Source organism: Equus asinus, chromosome 5, assembly GCF_041296235.1.
Source record: "Equus asinus isolate D_3611 breed Donkey chromosome 5, EquAss-T2T_v2, whole genome shotgun sequence".
In the NCBI taxonomy this organism is placed as follows: domain Eukaryota; kingdom Metazoa; phylum Chordata; class Mammalia; order Perissodactyla; family Equidae; genus Equus; species Equus asinus.
In genome coordinates, this window is record NC_091794.1 from 71,137,291 (window position 1) to 71,163,842 (window position 26,552).

General features: G+C 46.6%; 1 protein-coding gene across 1 annotated transcript; it reads right to left on the reverse strand.

Annotated features, from left to right (window-relative positions):
• Nucleotides 1–7,284: 7,284 nt before the first annotated feature.
• Nucleotides 7,285–25,223, reverse strand: CPT2 (carnitine palmitoyltransferase 2). Its single transcript, XM_044770811.2, has 5 exons — nt 24,857–25,223; nt 15,450–15,530; nt 13,816–13,922; nt 8,910–10,214; nt 7,285–7,914 (listed from the first exon to the last, which is right to left on the reverse strand). The coding sequence occupies exons 1-5, from the start codon at nt 25,006–25,008 to the stop codon at nt 7,583–7,585; spliced, it is 1,977 nt and encodes a 658-aa protein (XP_044626746.1). The 5' UTR covers nt 25,009–25,223; the 3' UTR covers nt 7,285–7,582.
• Between the last annotated feature and the right edge of the window lie 1,329 nt (nt 25,224–26,552).

A 26,552-nucleotide genomic window follows, 5' to 3' on the forward strand; every position in this document is an offset into this window, starting at 1 on the left:
GTGCTGGGGCAACTGTTTAACTTTGTGCAATAAAGTAACATTGGAACCCTACTTCACTCTGCGTACAAAAGTCTATTCCAGAGTTAGTTATCTTGATCGCTTTGGTCCAGCAGTGTTTTGGGGCAGAAGAGCCCTGGGCTGAGTGTGTGACTCACTGTGGACCCCTGGGCAAGTATTTCCCCTCTCAGGACTCCATTTTCTCCCTCTAAAGAATGAGGGCACTTTAGCTCTGACATGTTACTCACTGAGATTAGTCAGAATGGTGGTGGTGTGTCTGAGCCCTGCCCGTCATCACCAGGAAGGTTAGTTCCCTGCCCCACACTCCAAGACAGCAGTCTCCTGCCAGGTAGTAGAAGTTACAGCTCCTGGAAGTGGGGACAGTGGAGGATGAGACTGGATGAGTCCTAAGTCCTACTGTCTCTCGTTTGGACATTCCATGTCCTCAGTATGCTCTTCTTACTTTACCCCTGAATAGCTGTTCAAAAGATACCGTCTTTATCCAATAGCATTTTTCTTAACTAGGCCTCTGTGTAAAAATGTGGCTTGTAGTGAATAACAATGAGATGAAGGTTGGGTAAGGTTAGGCTGCAGTCCTCATGTACAACGGTCATTTATGTTGTTTCCCAGAAAGGGCAGAGGCACCCAGGCTGTCTGCCAAGGCAGCCGGAGTGATCATCTCACAATGCTGTCCCCATTCCTCTGTAAGCCACATCTCCCTGGCCTGAGCCCTTTCCCAGTTTAGCCCATCTGAGCTTCAGAGAAGGCTGCTTTCATGCCCAGCCTTCAGAAAGCTACAGGACTCACAATACTGGACATCTTCGCTCTCCTGACACCTCTGGTGCACCTGAATGTGCATCTGGCACATCATCCTTGAGGGCTTCTGCTGCAGCAAGCTCTAGAGGGAGGAAGGCAAATCAGACCCAGGCTCTCTTGTTCAGGAGGCAAGCAGGTATAAGCTCCTAACTACAACAGTCACTCCCAAACACAGCTGTGCACTGGATCCCTGAGAAAACTTTTGAAAAAGACAAGTTTCCTGGTCCCACTTCATTCCTACTAAATCAGAATCTCTGGGGCTAAGGCCTGAGATCTTTTTTTATTTAAAAGCACTCCCGGGAATCTGATGCATCCAGAACACCAGAATCACTAGCTCAGCTTTCACAGCAGGGTGTGCTCTGGGTGGCTGCAGAGGCTAAATGAGATCATGTGGGCAACACATGCAGCACAAGACCATGCAGGAGCGAATGGAAGCAGTTATGATTTGATTAGAAAGGCAGGCAGACTGTCATCTAACGAACAAGTAGCCACACAGGGCTGCTCCCTAAACTGGGAAACCAGTGGATAACTAAGCTGCCCCGATTCCTCAGGAGAGGGGCTGTGAGAGCTCCGTCTTCTGGGCCTACTGCTTCCTGTGTAGAAAGAATTGGTTTAGAACCAAAAGATAACATCTAACAAGGACAAATGCCAGGTGTTGATTATAAAAGCCAATTACTTTGGCTTCAGATTTATAGCAGATAAGGAATGATTTTCATGTGGAAAGACCTGTGCGCTTTGGTAATCTTAATTTCACCCTAAGCCAACACAAGTTGGCTGTGAATTAGAAGTGCTCACAGGCCAGATAAAAAGAAAGAATGGCAAGGTGAAAGGACAGACCCTCCCTCCCTCTCCCGGATGGGTCTGTCCATGCTGTGGTGCCCAGCACGTTTTTTTTTCTTCTTCTCCCCAAAGCCCCCCAGTACATAGTTGTAAGTCCTATTGGCTCTGCTCTGTGGGACGCTGCCTCAACATGGCCTGAATAAGCAGTGCTAGGTCCGCACCCGGGATCTGAACCGGCGAGACCCCGGGCTGCTGAAGCAGAACATGCGAACTTGACCACTCGGCCACAGGGCGGGCCCCATGGTGCTCAGCACTTTAATGAAATTACAAACAAAACTCGCTAGGCCTGGAGATCGTTTCCTGTGAGATATAGTTGTGAGAACAGGAGAGGTTTATCTAGGAGGAGGCCCTAGCAAAGCGGGAGGAGGGGCAGACAGGATGCCCTTTATAGAGCTGAAGGATTTGCATATGGAAAAAGGCAAAGAAAGCTATACTTTATAGGAGAAAACTAGCACCAAGTGGAGGGTTTCAAGGAGATAGATTTCAGCTCAATATAAGGGAGGCTCTCCTAATGTCTCTCCAGAAGCAGAATGTGATACATTGTAGATAGTGAGTTCCCAGTCCCTGGAGGTTTTCAAGGAGAACAGCTATGAGGATTTAAGCCTGAGTTGTGACTTACACAATACCAGATTTATCAAATCAGAGTTCCGATTCTGACGCATCCAGGCAGGAATTACTGGGCTAGACAGCCTAGGACTTTTACAACCTTCAGTTAAGAACTGCTACTACAGACGAATATAGGGAGTTGAATTGTCAAAGGCTAATTGGTGAGAAAACCAAAGACTTTTTTTCTCTCTTTTGAAATATCCGACCTAACAATGTTCTGACAATAACTAGCGGGGGAAATGAATCTGCAATGAATCTCATTCAATCAGCTAGCTCCTTTAGGAGACCTGGGCTCCCATCAGTTTGTTTCTACACTTCCTGTTCACTTGCTGTTAGAATAGAGTACATTCTACACATTTAACTGTACGCACTGTTGTTCCTGTCTGCTGCCCAGCTCCAGAACTTCTCACTACAGCAATAGTCACCATCTTGCTCTTGGATGTAGCACATAGCTCATGGGCCACGTGCTGTGCTGAACATGGAGATACACGCTATATCCCTCAGCCCTCAAGATGCTCGCTGGGGCTGATAGACAATCACAATACAGGGCTTCTAGGGGATATTCAGTGAATCCCCAAATATTAATGAACCCCACTTTGTGCCAAGCCCCCTGGGGCCCCTCCAGTTGCCTACAGTCCAGTAATGGAGACAGTTGCAGAAAGTGAAAAGCGCTGTGATAAAGGTTAGATTGTCAGGATGCTTCGGGCATACACAGGAGGAGGATTAACTAAGTCAGGCTTAGGGGGTGCAGTGAGGGAAGGTTTCCCAGAGGAGGTAAGGTCTAGCTGAAACCTGAATGTTGAGCAGAAGATAGCCAAAAGCGCGGAGAGGGGGCTATGCTCCAAGCAGAGGCAACAGTAGATGGCATGGCGTCCCTGGAGAAGTGTAAGCTGCTAAGAGAGGTGAGCCTGGAAAGACCAGCAGGGCCAGCTCCATCCAGGCCTCAACTGTCACATTAAAGGGCATGGACTTCTTTCCAAGGGTAATGGAAACCACTGAAGAGCAGGAATATGATCAGACTCGAACGGGGTAAAAATCACAGGCTCCACTGCGGAGAATGGACTGGAGGGAACATGTGGAGTCTAGAGGCAGGAGGGCCAGTGAGGAGTGGAGAAACAGACTCCACCTCTTGAGAGGAGGAGCTACAAAGGAGGGAACAACGCGCCATCTCCAACAATAACCCACCGTGTGTCAGGCCCCTTGCTGGCTGAAACAGAAGTCGAAGCTCTGAGTAGCAGGAGGATGGAGGAAAGGGTGACCCATTCTTCCAGGGAGACCCCACGAACATGGCCTCCTAGAAGGCGACATTTGAGCTAGGCTAAAAAGAACAAGGAAGAATTCGGCAGAGGATGCGCTGGGGCCAAGGGCATTCCAGGGATAGAGGATGGCATATGCAAGGTGCAGAGCCACAGTAAAGATCAGACATGTCTGAGACCGATGAGAGGTTTAGTGTGGCTGAAGCGTGAAGAGGTTTAGAGGGCTGATAAGGCAGTGAGGGGCTGCTAATGTGAATCTTTTTTTTTTTTTTTTTTGCCTGATGTCTAGGTATTGCACAAACAGTAATATAGCAATAAAGGAAAAAAGATAAAGAAATAAACATTGTCTTAAACCCCACCATTCCAGCTCCCTAACACAAATATTGTTTATTTTTCCCTGTTCTCTTTGGGGCTTATCTACACACAGACATGTTTTATATGGCCATAATCCTAGCACAGATTTAAGTTTATATTTAACTGTTTTTCACTTAATATCATAAATGCCAAATGTGATTCTGCTTATTCAACAGCCCTGTATTCTTTATAATGGAAGAGTCCCAGAAAGGAGATACATTTGTAACCAACTCCACTCAGACACTCCTCTGAGCTCTATTCTCTGCTGGAGTCTGGATGTCGTTGGACGCCCTTCAACCCTTTTGGCATCAAGTCCCAGCTGCGTCTCTGGCAATACCCCAAACTCCCTCCCTTTCTCCACCACCTGTCTCATGTCTACCTCCTCAAATCCTGGCTCTCATTTTTCTTTGTCAGTCGTTGTGTCACATGAAGATAATTGGATAGGTGTCACTAGGTTTGGAAAGTATGTTTGAGGTGGTCCAACTTAGAAGTTAATAAAGACTACAATGTGAAACCAGTTCACACCCACCAGAATGGCTATAATCAAAACAGACAGATGATAACAAGTGTAGGTGAGGATGCGGAGGAATTGAAACCTTCATGTCCTGCTGGTGGGAATGTAAAATGGTGCAGCTGCTTTGGAAAAAACCTTAGAGATTCCTCAAATGAGTAAACACAAGAGTTACTACATGACCCAGCAATTCTACTCCTAGTTATATACCTCAGAGAAATGAAAACATATGTCCGCACAAAAACTTATACACAGATGTTCAAAGCAGCATTATTCATAAAAGCCAAAAAGTGGAAACAACCCAAATGACCATCAACTGATGAGTGAATAAATAAAATGTGGTGTATCCATACACTGGAATAGTATTCAGCAATAAAAAGAAAATAAGTACTGACACATGCTAGAACATGGATAAACTTGAAAACATTATGCTAAGTGAAAAAAGCCACTAACGGAAGGCCACATAATGTATGATTCCATTTATAGGAAATGTCCAGAATAGGAAAATCTGTAGAGACAAAATGTAAATGAGTGTCTGTGTAGCATTTGCAGGGGAGTCAGGGGGTCAGGAGAAAAGGGAAGGGACTGCTGAAGGATCCATTTCTTTTGGGATGAAAATGTTCTCAAATTATGGCGATGATTGCACAACTCTGTGAATATGCTTAAAATGATTGAATGATACACTTTAAACAAATGCAATGTATAGTATGTGAAGTATATCTCAATAAAGCTTTTTTTTGAAAAACATAATCTACATGGTATTCACAAAATTCACTTTGGGGATTCTGGGGGCACCTCAAAGAGAAGCAGATGATCTCCAGGGAGGCTGGTGTGGCTGTGGGTCTGGGGATGTGCCATACTTGTTCAGGAGTCACAGAGAAGGCTCCCTGGACAGAGCTTGCTCATTCCCACAGAGCTGCTCCTCACATGGGAAGGTCCACGTGGGAGCTGCTTTAGGGTCAGAGCAGCAGGGGCTAATTTAACAAAGTTCAGTCTCCTGAGTTGGGAGGCCGGCGAGTTTAAGGGCTAACTCCTGGAAGCCTAGACAAACAGAAACATAATAGAAAGAGCACCGAACAAGGAATCAAAAGAGCTAGTCCTGATCCTACTACTTACTAAGTGACCTTGCTTGAACTCCACCAACCCATTCGTCTTCTGCATGTAAAATGGGGATAACTTCTGTGCATTCCAGTTGGGAGTATCAGACCAGCTGATGCTTTACAAATGGTTGAGCTCTGTACAAATGTGCAAGAGGTGTGCGCACCCCAACTGGGTGGAGACTTAAGTGTTTTTGCCATCCTAGCTACCATAGTAGAATCTTTCATAGCATGAATCCAAGACCAGAAGGAAGGGTGGGGGAAGTTATAAGTAAGAATGCCAGTAGGAGAGGCCCCCTTCAAGAACTGCATGCACCCAAGGTATGCTGCCCAAGGGTACGCTCACCTGAACATAAGCATGAAATGTAACTTTCCAGCCCTGCAAGTTTCAGTGGAGGCCTCGATCTTCAGAGTCCTGCTGTGGGGAACCGGCAATTCAAGGGGGGTCAGTGCTTCAACAAGGATTGTAACAGTAGCAGCAGAGACATCACAAAGCAAGGGAACACAGATTTGTCTTCAACTATGTGCCAGCTGCTTTACCTTTATTGTCACAGCTAATCCTCGTTACAGTCCCACGCTATAGGAATTATCCTCATTTACACAGGGGAACTCACAGACCACACAGGCTGAATAACTTGCCTGTGGTCGTAAGGGAGGACATAGTAGAACCAGGAGTTCAGATATTCTCGGTTATGAACCAGGAGTTCAGATATTCCCGGTTATGAACCGGGAGTTCAGATATTCCCGGTTATGAACCGGGAGTTCAGATATTCTCGGTTATGAACCGGGAGTTCAGATATTCCCGGTTATGACCCAGGAGTTCAGGTATTCCCAGTTATGTTCATGAATGAGAGCGGCAATATATTTATGTGCACTGGCAGCCATCAGTTGTCTCTCTCTAATCAAACCTAGGAATACAGAGGACCTGGTACCTGTGGGAAATTCACTAAACGATGACTGAGTGAAGGGTGGGCGGAGTCGGCTAAGATGTGCAGGCATGTTTACAGAACTGTAAGGAGGACTACATGAGATGACGCATTGGATGTGCTCTGTGACTGGCTCGTACCAGAATTCAAATCCCAGCTGTCCAATAACCTGGTGGACAAGCCACTGAGCGTGCAGGTAAAATTAAACACAAACAGAAACCTTCCTTTTCAAAAAACAAATAGAACAGAACAAAACCCCCTTCCTTTCATGTTACAGCTGTGTTCTAACAATAAATTGAATAGCAGTGTTCTAACAAAAATTCTGTGTCGCTTCACTCAGTGGAGAAGTTTCAACTGCAAAAGGTACAGAGTGATTATTTCCACATTAGGCCATAATTAGCACATGAGTCACCTGGTTAAAATAAATACGCACGAATCATAAATCTTTATTTTTTTTGAGGAAGATTAGCTCTGAGCTAACATCTGCTGCCAATCCTCCTCTTTTTGCTGAGGAAGACTGGCCCTGAGCTAACATCCGTGCCCGTCTTCCTCTACTTTATATGTGGGATGCCTACTACAGCATGGTGTGCCAAGCGGTGCCATGTCCACACCCAGGATACGAACTGGCAAAACCTGGGTCACCGAGAAGCGGAACATGAGCACTTAACCGCTGCGCCACTGGGCCAGCCCCGCAGAGGATTTTTAAAGAGAGGACATCCCAGGAGAGGAGCAAATTAATAGGGGGGATGAAACAGCGTTTCCCACCATCACCTGAAGAGCCAGGAGCCAGTGGGAACTTACTGCTGCCCGAACTTACTGAACTTACTGTTGTTCTTTGCGGGAATTAGGAAATTAGGTAAAAAAAGCAAAGAGGAACCATCTCCAAGCAATAATCAAATTTTATTTCTGCTTCAACAATAAATACACCTGAATTATTTTTCCGAATCCTATCCCTTGACCAAATCCCCTTGAAATTGAAATCTCCCATCATCTTTAGTTGTGATCTAGTCCCACTTGGAAATTACATGTTTAGCTTTAACGCCAGGATTTTAAAGCTCAAGCCTTACAGCCCGGGCACCTCACAGTCAGCTGCATTAGTCACAGAGTAGCACCTATTGGTTACATCGGCCCCAATTTTCATGGCGATGAAGCGATGGAGGCTTTTCACCGGCCCAGAAGCTAAGTTTTGATGGCTTTGCCTTCTAAGGCATCAAATATGTCTTCCAAGGCCTTCTCCACACACTGGAGAAACTCCTGGCTGTTGCGGCCTGGGTAGGAGGAGACGTTGCAGCCTATCCAATCGTCGTGAACAGCATACCCAACGCCAAAGCCATCGGGGACCACGGGGGCAAAGCCGCCAAGGCTCACTTCTGGGCTGCTCAGCGTGCTCGTGGACAGGACGTTGTGGTTCATCTGCCCGTATGCAGGGTCCAGGAACAGCTCAGGCACGGAAATCCCTTTGGCTGCTGCCAAGTACCGCAGAACAAACAAGTGGCGGTCAAAGCCCTGGCCTGCAGAGACACAGGGAAGGCAAAGTCTGACTCCCGGATCTGAGAGAGGCCTGAGAAACACCTCCCCCCACAGGAGGAGGCCCCTTCCCAGCAGCCTCACAGTGGAGCAAGGCCTGTCTACTCGGCATGCACACTGCCAGCTCCCCAACCTCTGGCGCAGCTCATTCTAGAACAATTCCTTTAAAAAAAGCTAAGCTAAAAATGAGCCTAAAATAAAAGTGTGAATTCAAAAATTCTGAAACTGAATCAGTTTAGTCAAACAGCCAAAAAAAGTATGTGAAGAGAGCGATGGACTCAAAAACTAAGATAAAACCCAAAGTCCAAGTCAAGTGTAAAAGCCAAGACTGAGCCAGTGGAGTGAAACGGAAAGGGCTTCTAATCTCAGCCTCATTGCTAACTTGCTGTGTAACCCTGGGCCAGGGGCCTCCGTTTCCTACCTATAAACTGGAGAAGAATGAGACCAGAGCGTCTTGGAGGTTCCCCTCAGTCCAGGACTTTGGGCTGCATAAAAGGACTGGACTACGTGATCCTCCAGGTCCTCTCCAGGTCTCGAATTTTACCTCAAAGAGGCAAAGAAGGCTGACGCTTAGGTGTGGAAAGCGCTTCTGGGACGGCCTGTGTACAGGGACCAAACACACTGCAACTGAGGTGAAGGAAGAGGGGCTGCGGGCTCAGAAATCCTAAATTGTCAAAAGTGAGTCTGATGATCGTTAACTAAGAGAAAGCGAATCGTGTCACCGCTGAAAGTGACCTTACTTGAGCATGAAGTGAGATGCATTTCCCCATCTCAGCTTAGGAGGCGAGAACATTCTGATCCCTAGCAGCTAGTCTGGCTATTCAGACCGCTGGGGCAGAAAAACAGTCATTTTGGGAGATGGCATATGCATTAGACCTAGTGAAGGGGTGGAACCCAGATGTGAGACAGAATATTACTGAGGCTTACCCCAGCGCTGAGGGCAGGGAGACCCAAGGGCGTGCTCCCACCCCCGTCTCACCCATTGCCGCCTCTTTGGTCAGCCGGCTGTGGTACTTGGAGCACTCGGCCATCATCTGCTGAAGCTCCGCAGCACTGTGCTTGGAGGGCTCCCTGACAAAGGCCTCAGAGCACCTCTTTGTGAAGACGGAGGCCGGGCGGATGGTCTCGGTGCGGCCGTGCTTGAATGCTGCTGTGCTACAGGACTCGTAGGTGGCCACGGTCTGCCCGTACTGCCTCAGAAAGGCCATCTGGAAGGCCAGCTGGGCCACCGAGTCAGGGCTCAGCTTCTGCTTCTTCAGGAATTCTTTGCCTCCTCTCTGAAACCGGATGATGTCGATGGTGAGGGTTGTCACGGTGGCATCAAACTTGTCCTTAGCAGCACTGATGCCAGTCTTCAAGGCATCACTCAGCTTGAAGCTGAGTTTCTGCACGGCAATAGAGGAGTCAGTCCTGGCTGGCTGGCTCTGTGGAGTGATGGCGGGGGCCTGAGTGCTGTCTTTAAACACTTCATGAAAGAACCTGAGCACTGCCACACCGTCGCCCCAAGCATGTTCAAAGTGGACGCCAGCAGTGCCGTCCTCAGCTATCACGAGGTTAAAGGATTTATCAAACCAGCGGTTGGTGCCATCACCGTGAAGCATGCTGTGGGACAAGTGGATTAGGTCCTTGATGGGGAAGTCATCTAGGCAGAGACAGAACACAGCAGAGTCCACCTTCCTCAGGGTCTCCTCGTTGCCCCCATTCACCAGCTTCTGCCTGAGCTCTGCCCACACGTCTCGGTTCTCACTGGTCAGATACGCCAGTGGAAACTCAGGGGCGGGGCTGTTGTCTGAGAGAATGTACTTCAGATGAGCTTGGATTTCAGAGGGGCTCACAATGTTCCCATCTTGATCCAGGACATCAAAGACATAGAAATGTCCTTTTCTTAGAACAAGGAGGTGTCTGGCCTTGTCATCAGTGAAGAGTTCATCCCGACTGGGTCTGGGTAAACGAGTTGAATTGAAAAGCCGAAAATACTGGGACATATCCAGGGGATACGCATTGACCAAGTAGGCACCATACCAGGACAGAGAGGAAGGCACAAAGCGTATGAGTCTCTTGAAGGTATCAGTGTCACTTTTGGCAGGGTTCAAGTGGAACACTTCTGGCTCCAAAAGGCCAGCCCGCAGTGTCTTCAGGAACCGGACGGCAGAAACAGTCAGGTTGGTTGCCCGGGTGAGCTGGTCATTATACTCAGACTTTGGGTCAGGATTGAATGCGATAAATGGATTAAAGTTCAAGACAATGGAGTCTCGCGCAGTTAAGTACATATCAAACCAGGGGCCTAAACAATAAAAATTAAGAAAGAACACATAAAAAGTTAATACAGTCCCTACAAATAAAATTTGAGAAAGAAAATAGATCAAGCATATGCAGAAGAAATGACATCAATCTCCAGAGGGTAGAATTTCCAGATTATTTTTTTGCTCTGCAATCCTTCATGACATATAAACAGGATCATACAATATGTGGTCTTTTACATCCGGCATGTAACACTTATAATAATGTTTTTGAGGTTCGCGCATGTTGTAGCATATAGCAGTTATTTCTCTCTTTTAATTGCTGAATAATGTCCCATTATATGGATATACCACATTTTGTTTATCCATTCATCAGTCTATGGACATCTGGGTTGTTTCTACTTTTTGGTTATTACGAATAATGCTGCCACGTACAAGTTTATGTGTGGACATATGTTCTCAGTTCTCTTGGGGATACAGCTAGGAGTGGAGTTGCTAGGACACGTGGTAAGTCTGTGTTTCACCTTCTGAGGAACTGCCAGAGTGTTTTCCAAAGTGGCTGCACCACTACAACCAGCAGCGAATGAGGGTTCCAATCTCTCCATATCCTCGGCAACATCTTTTATTGTTATTGTCTGTCTGTTGGATTGGAGCCATTCTAGTGGGTATCTCATTGTGGTTTTGATTTGCATTTCCCTAAAGTTTATTAATCGCTTTTTCTTCTCCATTCTGTTTCCTTTCTTTGCTCTTAAAGGAATAAAATACAATAACTCCTCACTTGCATTCGTGCTGGAACAGAATATTTGTTAAGCCCCACCCCGTCTCCTTAGGTTTCTCTTCTTCATCTCCTTTCAGGGACAACACTCACACTTGCTGACTCCCTGATGTCAGGCGTCTTCACCATCACTCTGTGTACTATGTCCACTCCCGCACTCCCTCTCTTAGGAAATGCTCGTAAAGCAATTAGAAATAACTATCGATGCGTGTGGATCACTCAAACTAGCCCTCTGCATTCCTGTGGATGTTTTGTCTGTAAAAATTCCAGAAGCAATATTTTATCAGAAAATGTGTCTTCAAGGGAAGTTGCTGCCAGGATTAGCAAGCATGGATATATTCTACAAATAAGAACCATCTTCCACTGGAGGAAATAATTTTCACATGTAAAGCACTGGGAAAGGGATTAAGGGACACAAACGTATCTATTATTCATTTGTTGGCCCATTCATTCCCTTTCATTCCTTGAGACTCAGGCCAGGGGACATAGAGAGGAAAAGGACATGGACCTTGATTCCGAAGAACTCTGGTGAAGAAGACCAACATAATTCAAACATAATGCAATGGTGAGAGAAAAGAAGTACTGGGAGGTAGGATGTGTTTGATCAAAGAAGACGTGAATTTAGGCCTCTGATCCCCTCAGTAAAAGAATTTTAAAGAGACATCAACCAACAAGGCACAGAGAATGAGAGATGAGAAAAGAGCAAACATTGGAAGCTGGAAAGCATTTAGGCAACTGGTAACGACTAAAGCAGACTCAGAAAGCCCAGTCTAAGCTGGTGGCAGAGAAAGCCAAGAAATAATAGGATTTACACAGCAGAACCCCCACAGGACTCAGGAATTGGCAGCCTAGACAGATCTGTTCAAAGGCTGTTTAATCAGACCCTCACTCCCACCTGCAGATTCCCTCCCCACTCCAGGAAAGACTTAAGTTTTATTCTCTGGAGAAAGTAAAACTGGGGGACATAAGTCACAGCCGAGATCCAAGCCCTCTTCCCTTACCACACGCCTCCAACACCAGCAAGCAGGAACAGGCCTTTTGGCAGTTTCCTGGCAAAGCCTTCCCTGGGAGTCTAACCCAAAGATGCAAACATTATGTTCAGCAACGAATGGTCTAGCCAGACCACGTCACAAGAAGCTGTGTCTGACGAGGCCCACCCTCATCCAGAGTTTCCAACAGCTTTTTTTTTTTTTCCTCCTGAGGAAGATCAGCCCTGAGCTAACATCTGCTGCCAATCCTCCTCTTTTTTTGCTGAGGAAGACTGGCCCTGAGCTAACATCTGTGCCCATCTTCCTCCACTTTATATGTGGGATGGCCACAGCATGGCTTGACAAGCAGTGCCATGTCTGCGCCTGGGATCCAAACCGGCGAACCCTGGGCTGCTCAAACAGAACGTGCGTACTTAACTGCTGCGCGCCACCGGGTGAGCCCTGCCAACAGCTTTTTAATGTCTCATCATATCCAAGACAACAGACAGATTAGGAAGCATCTGAAGAAAGAAAAAAGGGCAAAACAAACGGAAAAAAAGCCACTTGGAGATAGACTCTGACGGAAGATAAGAACTTAAAAAAAATTCCCAGATAAATTATTAAGCACCTAGAAGGCTAAACAAAAGAAAGTATAAGATAATTAACTTCAGAAAAAACAAAAAGTTTGTATACAAAAGGAAAAAATCCCAACATGCTACACAACTCAGCTGACGGTAGCGTGAATATGACCCTAACAGTGCAAACACTAAACACTGAGCGAACCAAACCCCCACTAACTCAACGTGAAAACCAGGGCACAGGAAGCGCGCACAAGGCTCATGTGTGTGGTGGGGATAGAAGGGGCTGCTGAGTTCTCATCTTCTGTAGTGAGATGTCAGTAGATAAGAGTTAAGATGCAGTAATGTAGGTGTAATTTAAAGAACGGGGCTATGTATCAAAAGAATCAGGGAGCAGCTGAAAGTGAGGAGGGAGGAATGAGGGGAGAATTAGGAAACTATGGTTTCTCCTAACAAGCCTGACAGAACTATTTGATTCTGTAAACTATGTTCATGTATAACCTAAATAACAATATGAACTAAATTAAAAGAAGTGCTGTGGGAACCGAGGTGGAAGCAGTCAACTCTGAATGGAGAGGGAGAAAGACCAAAAGGTTTCACAGAAAAACCATCCCTGCTGGATTTAAAGGAAGAATTCTCCAGGTAAAAAACGGCTGTGGGAACAACATGGATAAAGGCACAGGAGGAGGAAAGACTAAAGGGCTGAGGGAACAATGAGCTGTTCAGTTCTGTTGAAGCATGAAGTGTGTCAGGAAGATTGGTAAGAGACAAGGCTGGAGAGGGCAGTTAGGCCAGACCATGAAGGATCTAGAATGATACACACAAGACACAGGACTTTGGGCCAGCCCCAGTGACTCAGTGGTTAAGTTTGGTGCACCCCACTTCAGGAGCCCGGGTTCAGTTCCCAGGCGTGGACCTACACCACTCATCTGTCAGTGGCCATGCTGTGGTGGCGGCTCACATACAAAGAGAGGAAGATTGGCAACAGATGTTAGCTCAGGGTGTATCTTCCTCAGCCAAAAAAAAAAAAAAGGACATAGGACTTAATCCTGCATCCTTTGCAGACAGAACCAATGATTAGGTTGTCTGGGTCCTTCCTACAGAGGAGGCAAGCCATTGCTCTTGAGCCCAGATTCCAGTCAATACCTGAGTGGAGAAGGAACTCACTCAGCCTTAATGCATACCTTAGGAAGAGAGGATGAGACATCACTTCAGTGCTGGTCTCACCAAAAATATTTGTGAGAGCAAAACAGGAGAGAAGATGCCTTATTTTCCACTGTGGAGAGCTCTGGGAAAAATCGCGCCCACAGCCCAGCCTACCCACCTGAAATGTAGCTCGTGTGTTTATTCTGCTTGTCCTGAGCAACCAGCTGCTCGTGCAGCTCTTTTCCAATCCCACTTTCAAAACTCTTGCAAAGCTGTTCTGTTTTCCTGAAATGTTTAGGAAAAGATGGAATCAAACCATGGCAGGGAATACATGATTTTTAGATTCACAGTCAAGGACTCACATACTGAGCTTCGAGTCCCATGTAGTGTATCTCTCAAACCTGAGACTGAGAACAGAAAGCACCTCTGGTCAGAAGAACAGGAATCAATGCAAAACAAATAAATCTAGGATATGTTCTTAAAATGACTGATCGGGAAGGTCAATCAACATCTCATAAAATAATCTGTAATCTAGGAGGCAGCTTGGCATAGAGAAAAGGACAGGAGCTTTGGAGTCAAAAAGAGCTAAGTCTGACTTCTAGCTCTGTCACTTTCAAACTGTGTGACCTTGGACAAGTTACTTGATCTCTCTCTCAGCTTCTTTACGTGTAAAGTGATAATATACCACTTCACAAGATTAAAAAAGTATTTATAAAGCTAAGGATTTAGGGTAGTTTGAAACTAACACTTAATAACTGGTAGCTATTAAATTATTACTATTCAAAAGAAGCCTCAAGTGACTCATAATATTTTAAAAGCAGAGGACTAGACTATGAGCAGTTCATCTTCATTCTTCCATCAACGTCCAGTGAAGGATTCTGTGATCCCAATGACAATCTCAGCTATCTACACAAAAAAATTCCCATTATGGAAAAAGAGCACTATACTACGATACAGGAGGTTAACGCAATCCACTTTGGGACAATATCCAGTATTACTTCCTAATGCCACGCTGCATTAGTTTCCTATGACTGCCATAACAAAGTACCACAAACTGGATGGCTTGAAACAACAGATATTTATCCTGTCACAGTTCTGGAGGCTGGAAGGACAAAATCAAGGTGTGGACGGGCCCATATTCTCTCTGAAGGCTCTACGGGCGAGTCTGTTCCATGCCTTTCTCTTAGCTTCTGGTGTCACAAGGTGTCCCTGGCATTCCTTGTTGACACCCTCTAGTGTCTGCCTCCATCATTACATGGCTGTCTCTGTGTCTCTTCTCTTCTTATAGGGACACCAGTCATATTGGATTAATGACCCACCCTACTTCAAGTATGACCTCATCTTAACTAATTACATCTGCAACAACCCTATTTCCAAATAAGGTCACATAGTGAGGTTGCAAGAAGAGCAGAAATTTTGGGGGCACACCATCTAACTCAGTACACACACCAAGCAAACTTCTGGTCTACCATGTGCTCTCCTCAGTGGACTTGCCCATCAGGAGCACACGCTCTCTGCAGATGACCAGTACCAACCAGCCTCCCAGGTACACCTACCAGGATACAGGACAAATTGGCCTTCTGGCTTATACGCCATCACCTGTTGAGTCTGGTTAGAGAGTCTCACCTCAGGGCTTAGTCAGCCCTTTATTAGTGAAAATCTATTTCCTGACTTTGCAAATGTGGAGACTAGTCCCAGGTTCCTGGAGACCCAATCAAATCATAGACACCCCCGAAGAAGCTTGGTCCGCCACTACTTGCCAGCGTCTCTTGAACCACCCAACCATCATCATGCAGAGTTCTCAGCATTTACCTGAACTGGCTGTCATCCAAGAGAGGCTTCTGCGCATTGAGGTATCTCCTAATGGTGTCTTCAAGTTTGGGAATAGGCAGCCTGGGGAAAAAGCACGGTTGGTGTAGGGTGACAATATGTGGAAGATGTTAATAAGCTTCACAATCCAAACTCATAAACTAATTACTACTGTATAATTAATTTCCTTCTGAAAAAACCAACAATGGGAAGCCACTGGCAAATCAGAATTGATAGATTCACTAGTGTAAGTATCAATGGTAACTCTATTTTTCAGTAAACTAATAATTTTTTAATGTATTAATGATGAATTTCATAAGATAAATTAGCAAATATACCAAGAGATTTAAAATGGAGAAGCAGAAGCTGCCAGAAGCACTCCCGTTTCCTGGTCACAATTATAAGACCTGTGCTATCTCTGTATTGGCCCTGATTTTAATTCTACCCTTAGTTTGAACAATTGCATTTTTCTGCCCCAAGATGAATTTTAAAAGTTCTATTTTTAATTTTCTTGTTAATTTTCTGACAGAGAACGATACAAAGGTGAAACACAGGTCTGTCTAAGGGCCAGCCAAATATGGGATGGCCCCCCAAGCCATGCCCGGCCCGCAGGAGGCCCGTGAGGAGGGACCAGATCTTCCCACGCGCCCACTTCCTCATCATTCTCTACCAGTCGGTTCCCTGCGACGGCCACGGCAGGAAGTTACTGGTCCACTGTGAAATGAACACACATGGACAGTATAACGAGGTGTACTTTCTTTTTCATTCCAATAATTTTACTGAAAGATATATCCCCTACTACCAAAATTTAATCATAGTTTGTTAGCTTACCTCTGCCAGCTCAAAATTAACACTGCTATATTCAAAATATGTAAATATGGCAGCCATTTTAGGAAAACTGAAAAGTTATTCATAAAACATAGTTTAAAACCTTACTGTTAGAAATACTGTGGTTCTTCCATTTGTTTTTCAAAGCATGTTTATCCAAAACAAGATGCTAAAAACAAATATGAGAGATTTACAGCCATCATGAACTTAGGCTGCACTAAGTAACCAATCGTGACAGTTCAATCCTGTAGATCATTTACATCCATGGACTTACACAGAAAGTCCCAACACTACCTCAGCCACCTCATAATTTCCACATTACCCACTTACTTTTCTCAGGACTTTGGGTTTTTTAAGTTTTTTAATTTTTGTGCTGAGGAAGATCTGCCCTGAGCTAACATCTATTGCCAACTGTCCTCAATTTTATATGTGAGCCACCGCCAGAGAATGGCCACTGACAGACAAGTGTCGTAGGTCTGTGCCCAGGTCACCAAAGCTGAGCACACTGAAGTTAACCACTAGGCCACTGGGGCCGGCCCAGGAATTTCTTTTGACACAGTAGGGTTATTAATAAAAGTTTACCTTCTTTTTCAAGAAAATTCTAAATTAGAGGCAACGGCAGTTTAATAAAAAGAGTCCCTATTAAAAAGCTTCTGAAATGTTAACTGTAGCCTGAACTTATTTTAGTGGGGCAAAGCAAGTTTTCAGAGAGATGACTTATTTTTGAGTTACTAATACAACAGAAACTGAATTTTATCAATGGGACTAAATTGAGGCAGTACAGATTCTGCATAAAAATTTGTCTCATGGATACAAAAATCACCTGTTTTCTATTCAAAAAATATTAAAGATAACTTAATGAATATGCCAAACCTACCAGGTCTACACTTTTGCCTTATACAAGATGCCCTCAATGCAAACGCCATACAGCAACACAGGCCACATCACTGAATTATCTAACACTTGGCTGATGACGGCCATGTATACGAAGTTACTGGTTCACAGTGAAAGGAAAAAACAGTATAGTGAGCTTTTCACAAAGCTAAATTTGCTTAATTTAAAAGTCTATCCATAATTCTGAGATTGTCTCTTTTCTTTTGTTTTAGATGCGGGATGGGGATCATTAAAGGTCCTTCCTTTTACGAAATAATGTTGATAATAATATTTTCCCCCATAACTTTACTGATCTGTGAAGTCAAAAAGTGTAAAAACTACTGACACAGTGGAAAGATAATGAGATTTAGAATCAGACCTAGGCTTGAGGCCCAGTTCTGCCCTTAACCTCTAGCTATATGGGTAAAGGCAGCAAATTACTTGATGTCCCTCGGACTCCATCCTGCCTATAGTTGGAGAGAAGAACTGACTGCCTCACAGAGCGATCAGAAATCCTGTGTGTCAAGTTCACCCGCACGCAGCACAAGTCCATCACTAGCACAGCTGGTCTACGGAGAGGTTAAGGTCACAGCCTTTGCAATCTCACGGATCTGGAGTTGCATCCTAGACTGTCACTTACTATCCATGTGATTTTGGGCAAATTTCTTACCTCTCTGGCCCCCCTTTCTCCATTTGTTAAATAATAGCTCACTGGGCTATTATGAGGATTAAATGAAATAATAATATAAAGAAATTAGCAATGTATCTGAGATACAGTAAGCATTAGACACACAGCACATTCTGAATGTATATTTATAGTCATCTAGATACCTTTCACTAGCTCACTCTCTCTCCTTTCCATTTCCCTCTGAGTTTCCCGCTTCCCTTCTGTTTCCACACCTCCCACCATAGGCACAAACCCTGTCCCCAATTATTTCTTTCCACCCGCTCAGCAACAGCCAGTTTGGCCCCATGTAGCTACTATTCTTCACTAGCCACTTCCACTACACCATTCAGAACCCCCATTCTGTGCTGAATAAACTACCCTATATTCCACAACTACTTCTCCAGTATTTCTCTTACCTCCTCACCTTTCTTAAAGTCTGACTATTCTGACAGTACCACTTACTTTCAGATTTCTCTCCAAAGAAAGCCACTCCCCAACTTCTAGGAAGCACCAGCACCCTCCTGACCCCCACCATCTGCCGTCAACATTAAACAAGTTTCCTTCCTCTCAAAGCCACTAAGACCACCCCTCCCCATCCTCATCTCTGTTACCCACTCCAAGGAGTGATGAGTTAGTGAACCAGCTCTCCGGTGGGCAGCGGATGAAGACCTGATTTGTACTATTTACCAATTTCTGTAAATCTCCCACCAGGCCAATTGCAAGCTACCAACATGATGTCACCAAATGTGGAGCTGAGAAGAAATGCACAGAAATGGCTCTCATAATTACGGTGATGTACAGAGAGAGGGGCTCACCGCTCATTAGGATTTTTCCTCTGAAACCCCTTCTCTGACCTCCACTGGCACATGGGCCAGCACAGAAAAGTAGTTAGTAAATGTATGTTAAACGAATGAGCTGATTACTCCTTCCTTTACTCCCCAACCCATCCCAGGACCCTATATTCTTCTCGGCCTCATTTACTGGCATTTCTGTACTTATGTCTCTCCCCCCGCAGACTGCAGGATGTGAGATCCTTAAAGGATGTAGAAGATGGAGTTGGACACTTTCTTCCTATCCTGTTGGTTTTGACATCACCTTCTTCTGAGTCTCTTTTCCCTCATTATGTCCTCCTACGCTAAAAGTGCATGTTTTCTCAAGACTGGGTCCTCTGTCCTCTTCTGATTGTATACCTGTCAGTACGCCCCTCCTCTCTCATAGTTTCAACCTGGTCAGGTGAGAGAGAAAATGGAAGGTCTGCAAGGGAGCATGATCCTGCCAACTGCAGATGTGTTCTCTGTTTGGGGACCGGGTGGTATGCTGCAAAAACTATAAGCTCTGAAGCCAGACAAACCTGAGTTCAAATCTTAAACAAGTCACTTTTCAGTAAGTAGATGAGTGGTAACCCGGGGTGGGAGGGGGGATGGGAGTGACTGCTAATGAGTACGGGTGTTTTTGGGGGGATAATGAAATGAATTAGATAGTAGTGATAGTTGCACAACTCTGTGATTATACAAAAAAAACCCTACTGAACTGTATACTTTAAAAGAGTGAATTTTATATACGTGAATTAGATCTCAATAAAACTGTTAAATATTTTTTAAACAAGTCACTCTTCATCTCTGATCAATTTGTTTCTTCAGTAAGAGGAAGGAACTGAAAGAGAGAGTCTCTAAGACCTTCATAACTCTGGGACTGAAACCTCCACAGTCACGTCGATTCCTCTCACTGCAAGGCAGCTGCACGATGGCTGCGAGCGGACACCGGCTTCATCATTCACAGCTGTGTGACGCTGGGCGCGCGGCCCCCTCGTACCTAAGTTTCCTCATCTATAACATGGGGAGAATACTAACACATACCTCCTAGGGTTCTGTGCTGATTAGATGAGGCAATACATATCATTGACGGCGCCTGGTGCATAGTAAGCACTCAATAAATACTAGATTTTATTATCTCCTCCCTCCTCAAGTCTTGTAGATCCAAACTCTGCCAACTAGACCGCTCACGTCCCTAGGGAACTAGCTCATCGTCCCTCCCTCAGTGCCCAACACAGCACTTCACCTTTTCTGTTGTTTGCCTGCCCCCCATCCATTCTCCCTTCTTCTGGAACACCACTCCTTCCCATTCGAGTCCCTGTGGTTCAGGTGGGGTGACTCCACCCCAACTCCTGGGGCGGGCTTACAGCTCGCTGGTTCAGACCCAATGAGACCCACTGGGGATCTTTAAGACTTAATTACAGGATTTTTAAACTGTTTTTGAACTGTTAGGAAGGGGGAATCTCTAACAGCTGAGGTCACTAAGAGATGAGGGTGTAAGCTACGCCTTAAATGATGGCTGCCACTTTGTCACCATGAGGAGAGAGCCTGCTTGAGAATGGAGTCGCACAAATGATAAGAGTTGAGTGGAAAGGCAAAACGGTCTTTTTTTCCCCCAGTTTTTTTTTGAGGAAGATTAGCCCTGAGCTAACTGCTGCAATCTTCCTCTTTTCACTGAGGAAGACTGGCCCTGAGCTAATCCATGCTCATCCTCCTCTACTTTATATGTGTGGGATGCCTACCACATCACGGCTTGCCAAGTGGTGCCATGTCCACACCCGGGATCCGAACTGGTGAACCCTGGGCTGCTGAAGTGGAACGTGCGCACTTCACCACTGCACCACCGAGCCGGCCAAAAACAAAGTCTTAATGACATCAGATGAGCCCGTGATCCAACCTGGACTTTTCAGGTCTGTGAGCTCACACATTCCTGGTGGCTTAAGCCAATTTAAACAGAGTTTCTGTAAGTTGCTACCACAAAGGCCCTTACCGCGACAATCGCCTTTTGAGTAAGCATTCACTTACAGTCAACATTTATTCTCTACTCTTTACAAATCAAGTTGTGAGGTCATCTCCAGTCTCTTTGCACCACCCTGCCTTCTCCACAGTTCCTCAAAGAACACCAAAAGTGGTTTCGTGGGCACACTTGCAGTTCCTTGAGCCCCCTGAGATGTAACTCGCCAGGTGCCCTGAAACAGGCAGAGTTAGGGCCTTCAGAGATGCATGGCAGTTCCATCAATACCACGGAGGTTCTCCTTCGCCACCCCCATCTAAGGAACCGCACCCCCATCTAAACATCATTTGCCTTAATAAAGATGGAAGAAAAGTAAGCGCTAAGCAGATTTATCTCACTTATTGTCTCCTGTGTTAATGACTCTGCGTAAATGACCTGCTATCATTACGCAATCTGCCTCGGAACAGCAGGCACCCTGTTGTCCATCCTGCAAGAACACAGCCGAAATCCTTCTGTGTTTACACAATCTAGTTACCAATCAGATAAAGTCATTCTGGATGTTGACACTCTACATGAAAGACAAGTCTTTGGGGCCCAGACCATTACTGTTTTTGTTATCCTCCACACCCTGGGGACTCTGGCCTCACCTGTCTCCCCTCTGAATTCTAGGGAACCTGCCCATTCTGTCTTGAACACTGGTTATGATCTAAAGTGATTAGGGATTAAAAGAAAAACAACAACAGATAGTTGACATTTATTGTGGATCATCCATAGGCCTAAAACATGTCCAATATTATTTTTTAAAGACATAAAATGGATTCCCTGCCCCCCAACACACACACACACCCCAGCCCAATTCAAATAACTAAGGGCCCAAATGGTGACTCCTTAATTTGGGCTGGGCCTACCATAAACTCAAAATTTCTGACCACATCATAATTTTCAGGCTTCTGTTCCTTGGCACGAGCCGCCCTATCCTTCCCTCACACTTCTCATTTGGTGATCTTAATTCCAACACAAAAGTCATCTCTTCTGGGGGCCGGCCCAGTAGCCCAGTGGTTAAGTTTGTGCACTCCGCTTCAGCAGCTTGGGGTTCATGTGTTTGGATCCCAGGCACGGACTTATACACCACTCATCAAGTCACGCTGTGGCAGCATCCCACATACAAAGTAGAGGAAGACTGGCACAGATGTTAGCTCAGGGCCAATCTTCCTCACCAAAAAAAAAAAAAAAAAAATCACGTCGTCTGTGAAGCTTCTCTTAGCCAGACACTAAGTCACTCCCACAACACAAAAACAACACAACAGTTGTCCCCTAGCACATCCCAGACATGCAACAAATCTTTAAAGCAGTTACAGTACTTGTGAATATCTAACGAGTACTCACTATGTGCCAGACTTTGTACTAAGTGCTTTATATCAAGGTATTTAATTCTAACAACCCTGAGAGGAAGGTCACATTATGAGTCCCATTTTTAGGTTAGATGACTTGCTCACAGCCATGAAGCTAGTAAGAAGTGGAGCTGGATAAAAAATCAGATCTGTGGGACTCCTGTCTCCTGATCTTAACCCCCAGGAAATGCTGCTTCCCACTGATCACATGATATCTTCACCATCTGTTCACCTGTCAAATAACCCCCACTATATGGTAAACTCCTCCCCTTGATTGATTGGTCTCCAAATCCATATCAATAAATGTTTAGCAAATTAATAATGCAAATGAGCAGGTCAGGCTGATCTACCTTGTGTCTCCTCAGGACTTGCAGTTTGATATTTTGAGGTTAACTGTTCAGTGTACATCAATCTAATCCTTAAAAATAACACCTAACTTGGGGCTGGCCCCGTGGTCGAGTGGTTAAGTTCGCGTGCTCCGCTGCAGGCAGCCCAGTGTTTCGTTGGTTCGAATCCTGGGCGCGGACATGGCACTGCTCATCAGACCACGCTGAGGCAGCGTCCCACATGCCACAACTAGAAGGACCCACAACGAAGAATATACAACTATGTACCGGAGGGGCTTTGGGGAGAAAAAGGAAAAAATAAAATCTTTAAAAAAAATAAATAAATAACACCTAACTGAACTGTACACATAAAAATTGTTAAAATGGTAAATTTTGTTATGAATATTTGACCACACTAAAAAAGAGCAAAGAAAAAAATGTAACACCTGAAAAACAAGCAAATGATAATACAAGGGTTCCTAGAGGAAAGCAAGTCCAAGGCCACTAGGTTAAAAGGCAGCAGTGATATGACAAGAACAGGAAGAAGAGGCAGCGGGGGAGGGACATGCACTTCGACTGCCTAATACAAAGGGTCTCTCTCCCCACGCCAATGAATTAGGACAGTTCCTATCTTTGGCGTCTTCTCTATGAACTGTGTGCATTCTCTTCCTACCTTGCAGGTAAGAACTGGGCCTCAAAGAAGTTAACTGAATTGCCTGAAGTTAGACATAAAGAGTATCAGATCCGGAATCTGAAACTACGTTCCACCAGGCACCTCAAAGCCGGGGCTTTTCACCAAGTGTGACATCAAAATGAATGTCAAAGATAACACATTTTACTAGTCTAGAATCTCAGAGATCAAAGGAATTTCATCTTATCTAACCCCCAATTTCCAGCTGCGGTAATGGTAATAGACGCCTGGGGGTCATCATTTAAGGTCACACATGTGTGATGAGTGCTACGGTAGGTAGCTCCAGATTCCCACAGATCATTGTGTGGATTGGACAAAATGATCTTGAATATTCTTTCCAGCTTTCCAATTCTAAAATGGAGGCAATCCCTCCGACCTTAAACCCAGATGGGGCCCAGGCCTGCCGGGAAGTCAAAGGCTGTCTGCCGCTAGGCTTGGCGAGGAGACAGGCTCTGTCACTCTCCCCACATCCTGGCTCAGCTCACACAGGCCGCAGGGAGGAGGCGTGTTCCAGCTGATCTCACAGGCACAAAGAGCCTTTTTCTTTCTCTCTCCCACCCTCCTGCCAAATTTAAACAGTGGCGTCAGGCTAGATAACCTCATTTTAGTTTGTTGAGATGGCTGCACACTGTGCTTTCACAAGAACGACCTCAGAGGATCCTCCTGAGAGGGAGGGGGTGGGCAGTGAGGATGGTGGGCTAAACGGGTCCTGGATGTGGGGAAAAACAGCAAGCTAGTGTGAGTCAGGCGATGCTTGTGATGCAAAGCTCACTCTGAAGTGTGCACGGCGGGGAGAGGAGACACACGATGACACTGGCCGCCAGCCATGGCCTGGAGACGCCTGACAGGGGTTTACAGAGACAGGAAGTGACAAGGGTCTTTGAGACAAACTTGGAACTTGGCACCAGGAACTAACCGGCGAGTGAGTAGAACAGTTAGGGTTTGGCTTTGGAGGGTGAAGGGATCCGGGGAAATTTCCTGATGGAGAGGGAGACCTGGCCGTTCAGACGAAAGCTGGGAGTTCAAAGGTTATGAAAACTGGAAGCCGAATTTAAGAAAATTTCTGTTTTCATAGGGAAAGCAGATTCTGGGCGAAGTGTTTAGAAGGGGGGAGCCACGGTGAGGAGGAACGGAGAGAACTTGGGGGGCTCTGGAGCTGCTGAATAAATGTTTGAGGGGTCCTAAGGGTGGCGTCCAGACTTCTGTGAGGCGGCTGAAACCGCAGGGGCACTGTGCGCAGGGAGGATATTTTAGGGAGAGGAACCTGGGGGTGAATGTGATGTTGAGGAAGGTGAGGTGGGAGCGACGTTTCCGGGCGAAGACGGACTCAGAACGCTGAGAAGGAGCTGGGGGAGGGTAGGTGCACCTGAAGCCCGGGCTGGAGGGGACCGGTGGGCGCCAAAGAGCGTAGGGCTGGAGGCACCGGGAGTGGGGCCGAGGGGCCTGAGCAACAGGGTGAAGAGCGTGGGGAGAAGCCGAGGGAGGGAAACCATTATGTGTCGGAAACTGGCCCATCCGTCCTCTGGACAGGAATGCGGGGCAGTCACGAAAGCACTGCAGGAGACACCCTAGTTGGAGCGGTCAGGGTTCTGTTGGATATTTTTTAGGATATCTGGTTGGACGCCGGGTTATTGGCGAGGGAGTCTGAGTAGGGCTCAAGATAGAGAATCTGAGAGAGCAATGGGGCGTTCTGGAAGAGAATCTGAGCGTGCTGAGGTTCCCGTGCCAGGAGATTCCGAAAGTCACGGATTTCCAGGGTGGGGGATGCGGCATCCCCCGGGTAGGGATTCAGCAGAAGAGCCGTGAGTGACTGGAGCGAGGCTGGGCCGATCCGGGGCGGGCGGCGGGGGCCGGGAGGCCGGGCTCACCTGGGCAGGCTGTCCTGGTAGTGCATGGTGGGCACCAGGCTGCGCTGCAGGTACTGGCCGGGCCTGGAGCCGGCGCTGAGGGGCCGACACGGGGCTGCCGGGCCCATCGCAGGACCGCGGGCCCAGGGGCGCAGCAGCAGGCGGGTCACCATCGTCCTGCGAGGCTGCGGCGGCCAGGACACCGCGAACAAGGAGTTACGCCGCACGGAGACAGCACTGCCGACCTCAGGCGCCCCAGGACGCGGCGTCCCACACGCCGGCCCAGCTCGCGTCCGCCCACGGAGCCGCTTCCGGCCCGCGCCGCCCGTTGGCCCCGCCCACGAAGGGCCCCACGGCCCACCGGCAGGCCCCGCCCACGGAAAGGCTCCGCCCACGGGAAGCCCCGCCCGCCGGCCTATCGGGGATCCCCGGGTCTAGGTCGCTGCCCAGCCGGCAGGGCCGCCGCCTCCCGACCCGGCTGGTCTCCCTCCCGCTCCTGAGGCGGCGGGAAACGGAGCTCCGAAGCTTCTCACTTCTCCTGTTTTAGAGCAAGATAGAAACGAGCTGAAGAAAAAGAAAAGCCGAAAACAGCTTTGGAATCTGATGAACCTAAGTTTGATCCAGGCTCCGTCCCTGAGAGATCGTGGGCAAAAATTTAAAGCTGTATTTCCTCGTCTAGGAAATAGAGATCATGATCATGCACCCTACCTCGCACGATTCTACATATGAAGCACTTTGGTGGGTACAGTGCCTGGCGCTGTAAACAGTAAATGGTGGCTGTTGGTACTGTGGTTACTAGTAACCCGTGACGTTTGCCCAGTCGAAGCCCTTTGACATCCGTGATTAACCACACAGCTGCCCTGCGAGCTCACCCGAGCTGGTATTAGAGAAAATGTGTGCAGAAGTCGGAACCAAGGAGTCTCCCGTCCAGCAACCTCTTCTGTCAGAAAGCCCCGTTAGAGCAGGATCTCTTCTGCTTGAACGTCCTTTCTCAGCTTGAACATTTCCAAAGACTGGAAAGGTTCTGGTTCTGGGAAGTCTTCCATGCTTGGGAGGCCACAGGAAGCTGCCTGTCACCCCAGATCACCTCCAAGCTTCCTTCCAGCTCTGACTCTAGGATTCTACAACTGGAACAGAGATGGGTCATCCCTTAGCCATCACAAAACAAACAACCCCCCTACACCCCAACCTCTGCTCTAGCTGCAGCTGAAGGATTGAGTGGGCTCTGCTCCCATTTTACAGAAGAAAGGGAAGTATCCAAAGACATAAAATCATACTGTCTGGCTTGAGGTACAACACAGAATTGGTTCTGGGAACGTGGACTTCCTTCACCTCCAGCTCTCAATCTTGACCCTGTCGGTTTGAGGTAGCCAAGTGCAATTAGTCTGTCTCGTAATTGGCTAAACAGTGCCAGGAACTGGAGCACACCAGAAAGAGCACTGGACTGGGAGTCAGGAGACAAGAGTTTTGCTCTCAGCTCTGTCCTGTTCTAGTTAAGTAACCCCCTGGTTGAACAAGAAGATCACTAACCAGCTCATACTTAATCAGTAATGATTACAAATCCTTAAGAACTAAACATGGAACTCAAACATACTGACTATCTAGCCCTGCTCCCTTGAGGGGAGAACAGACAGAGCTGATCCAAGTCCAGAACATCAATGCCCTTTGCCCACAGTGTATGGGCCAGAGGGGAACACCAAATCCTTTCTGAAAAAGA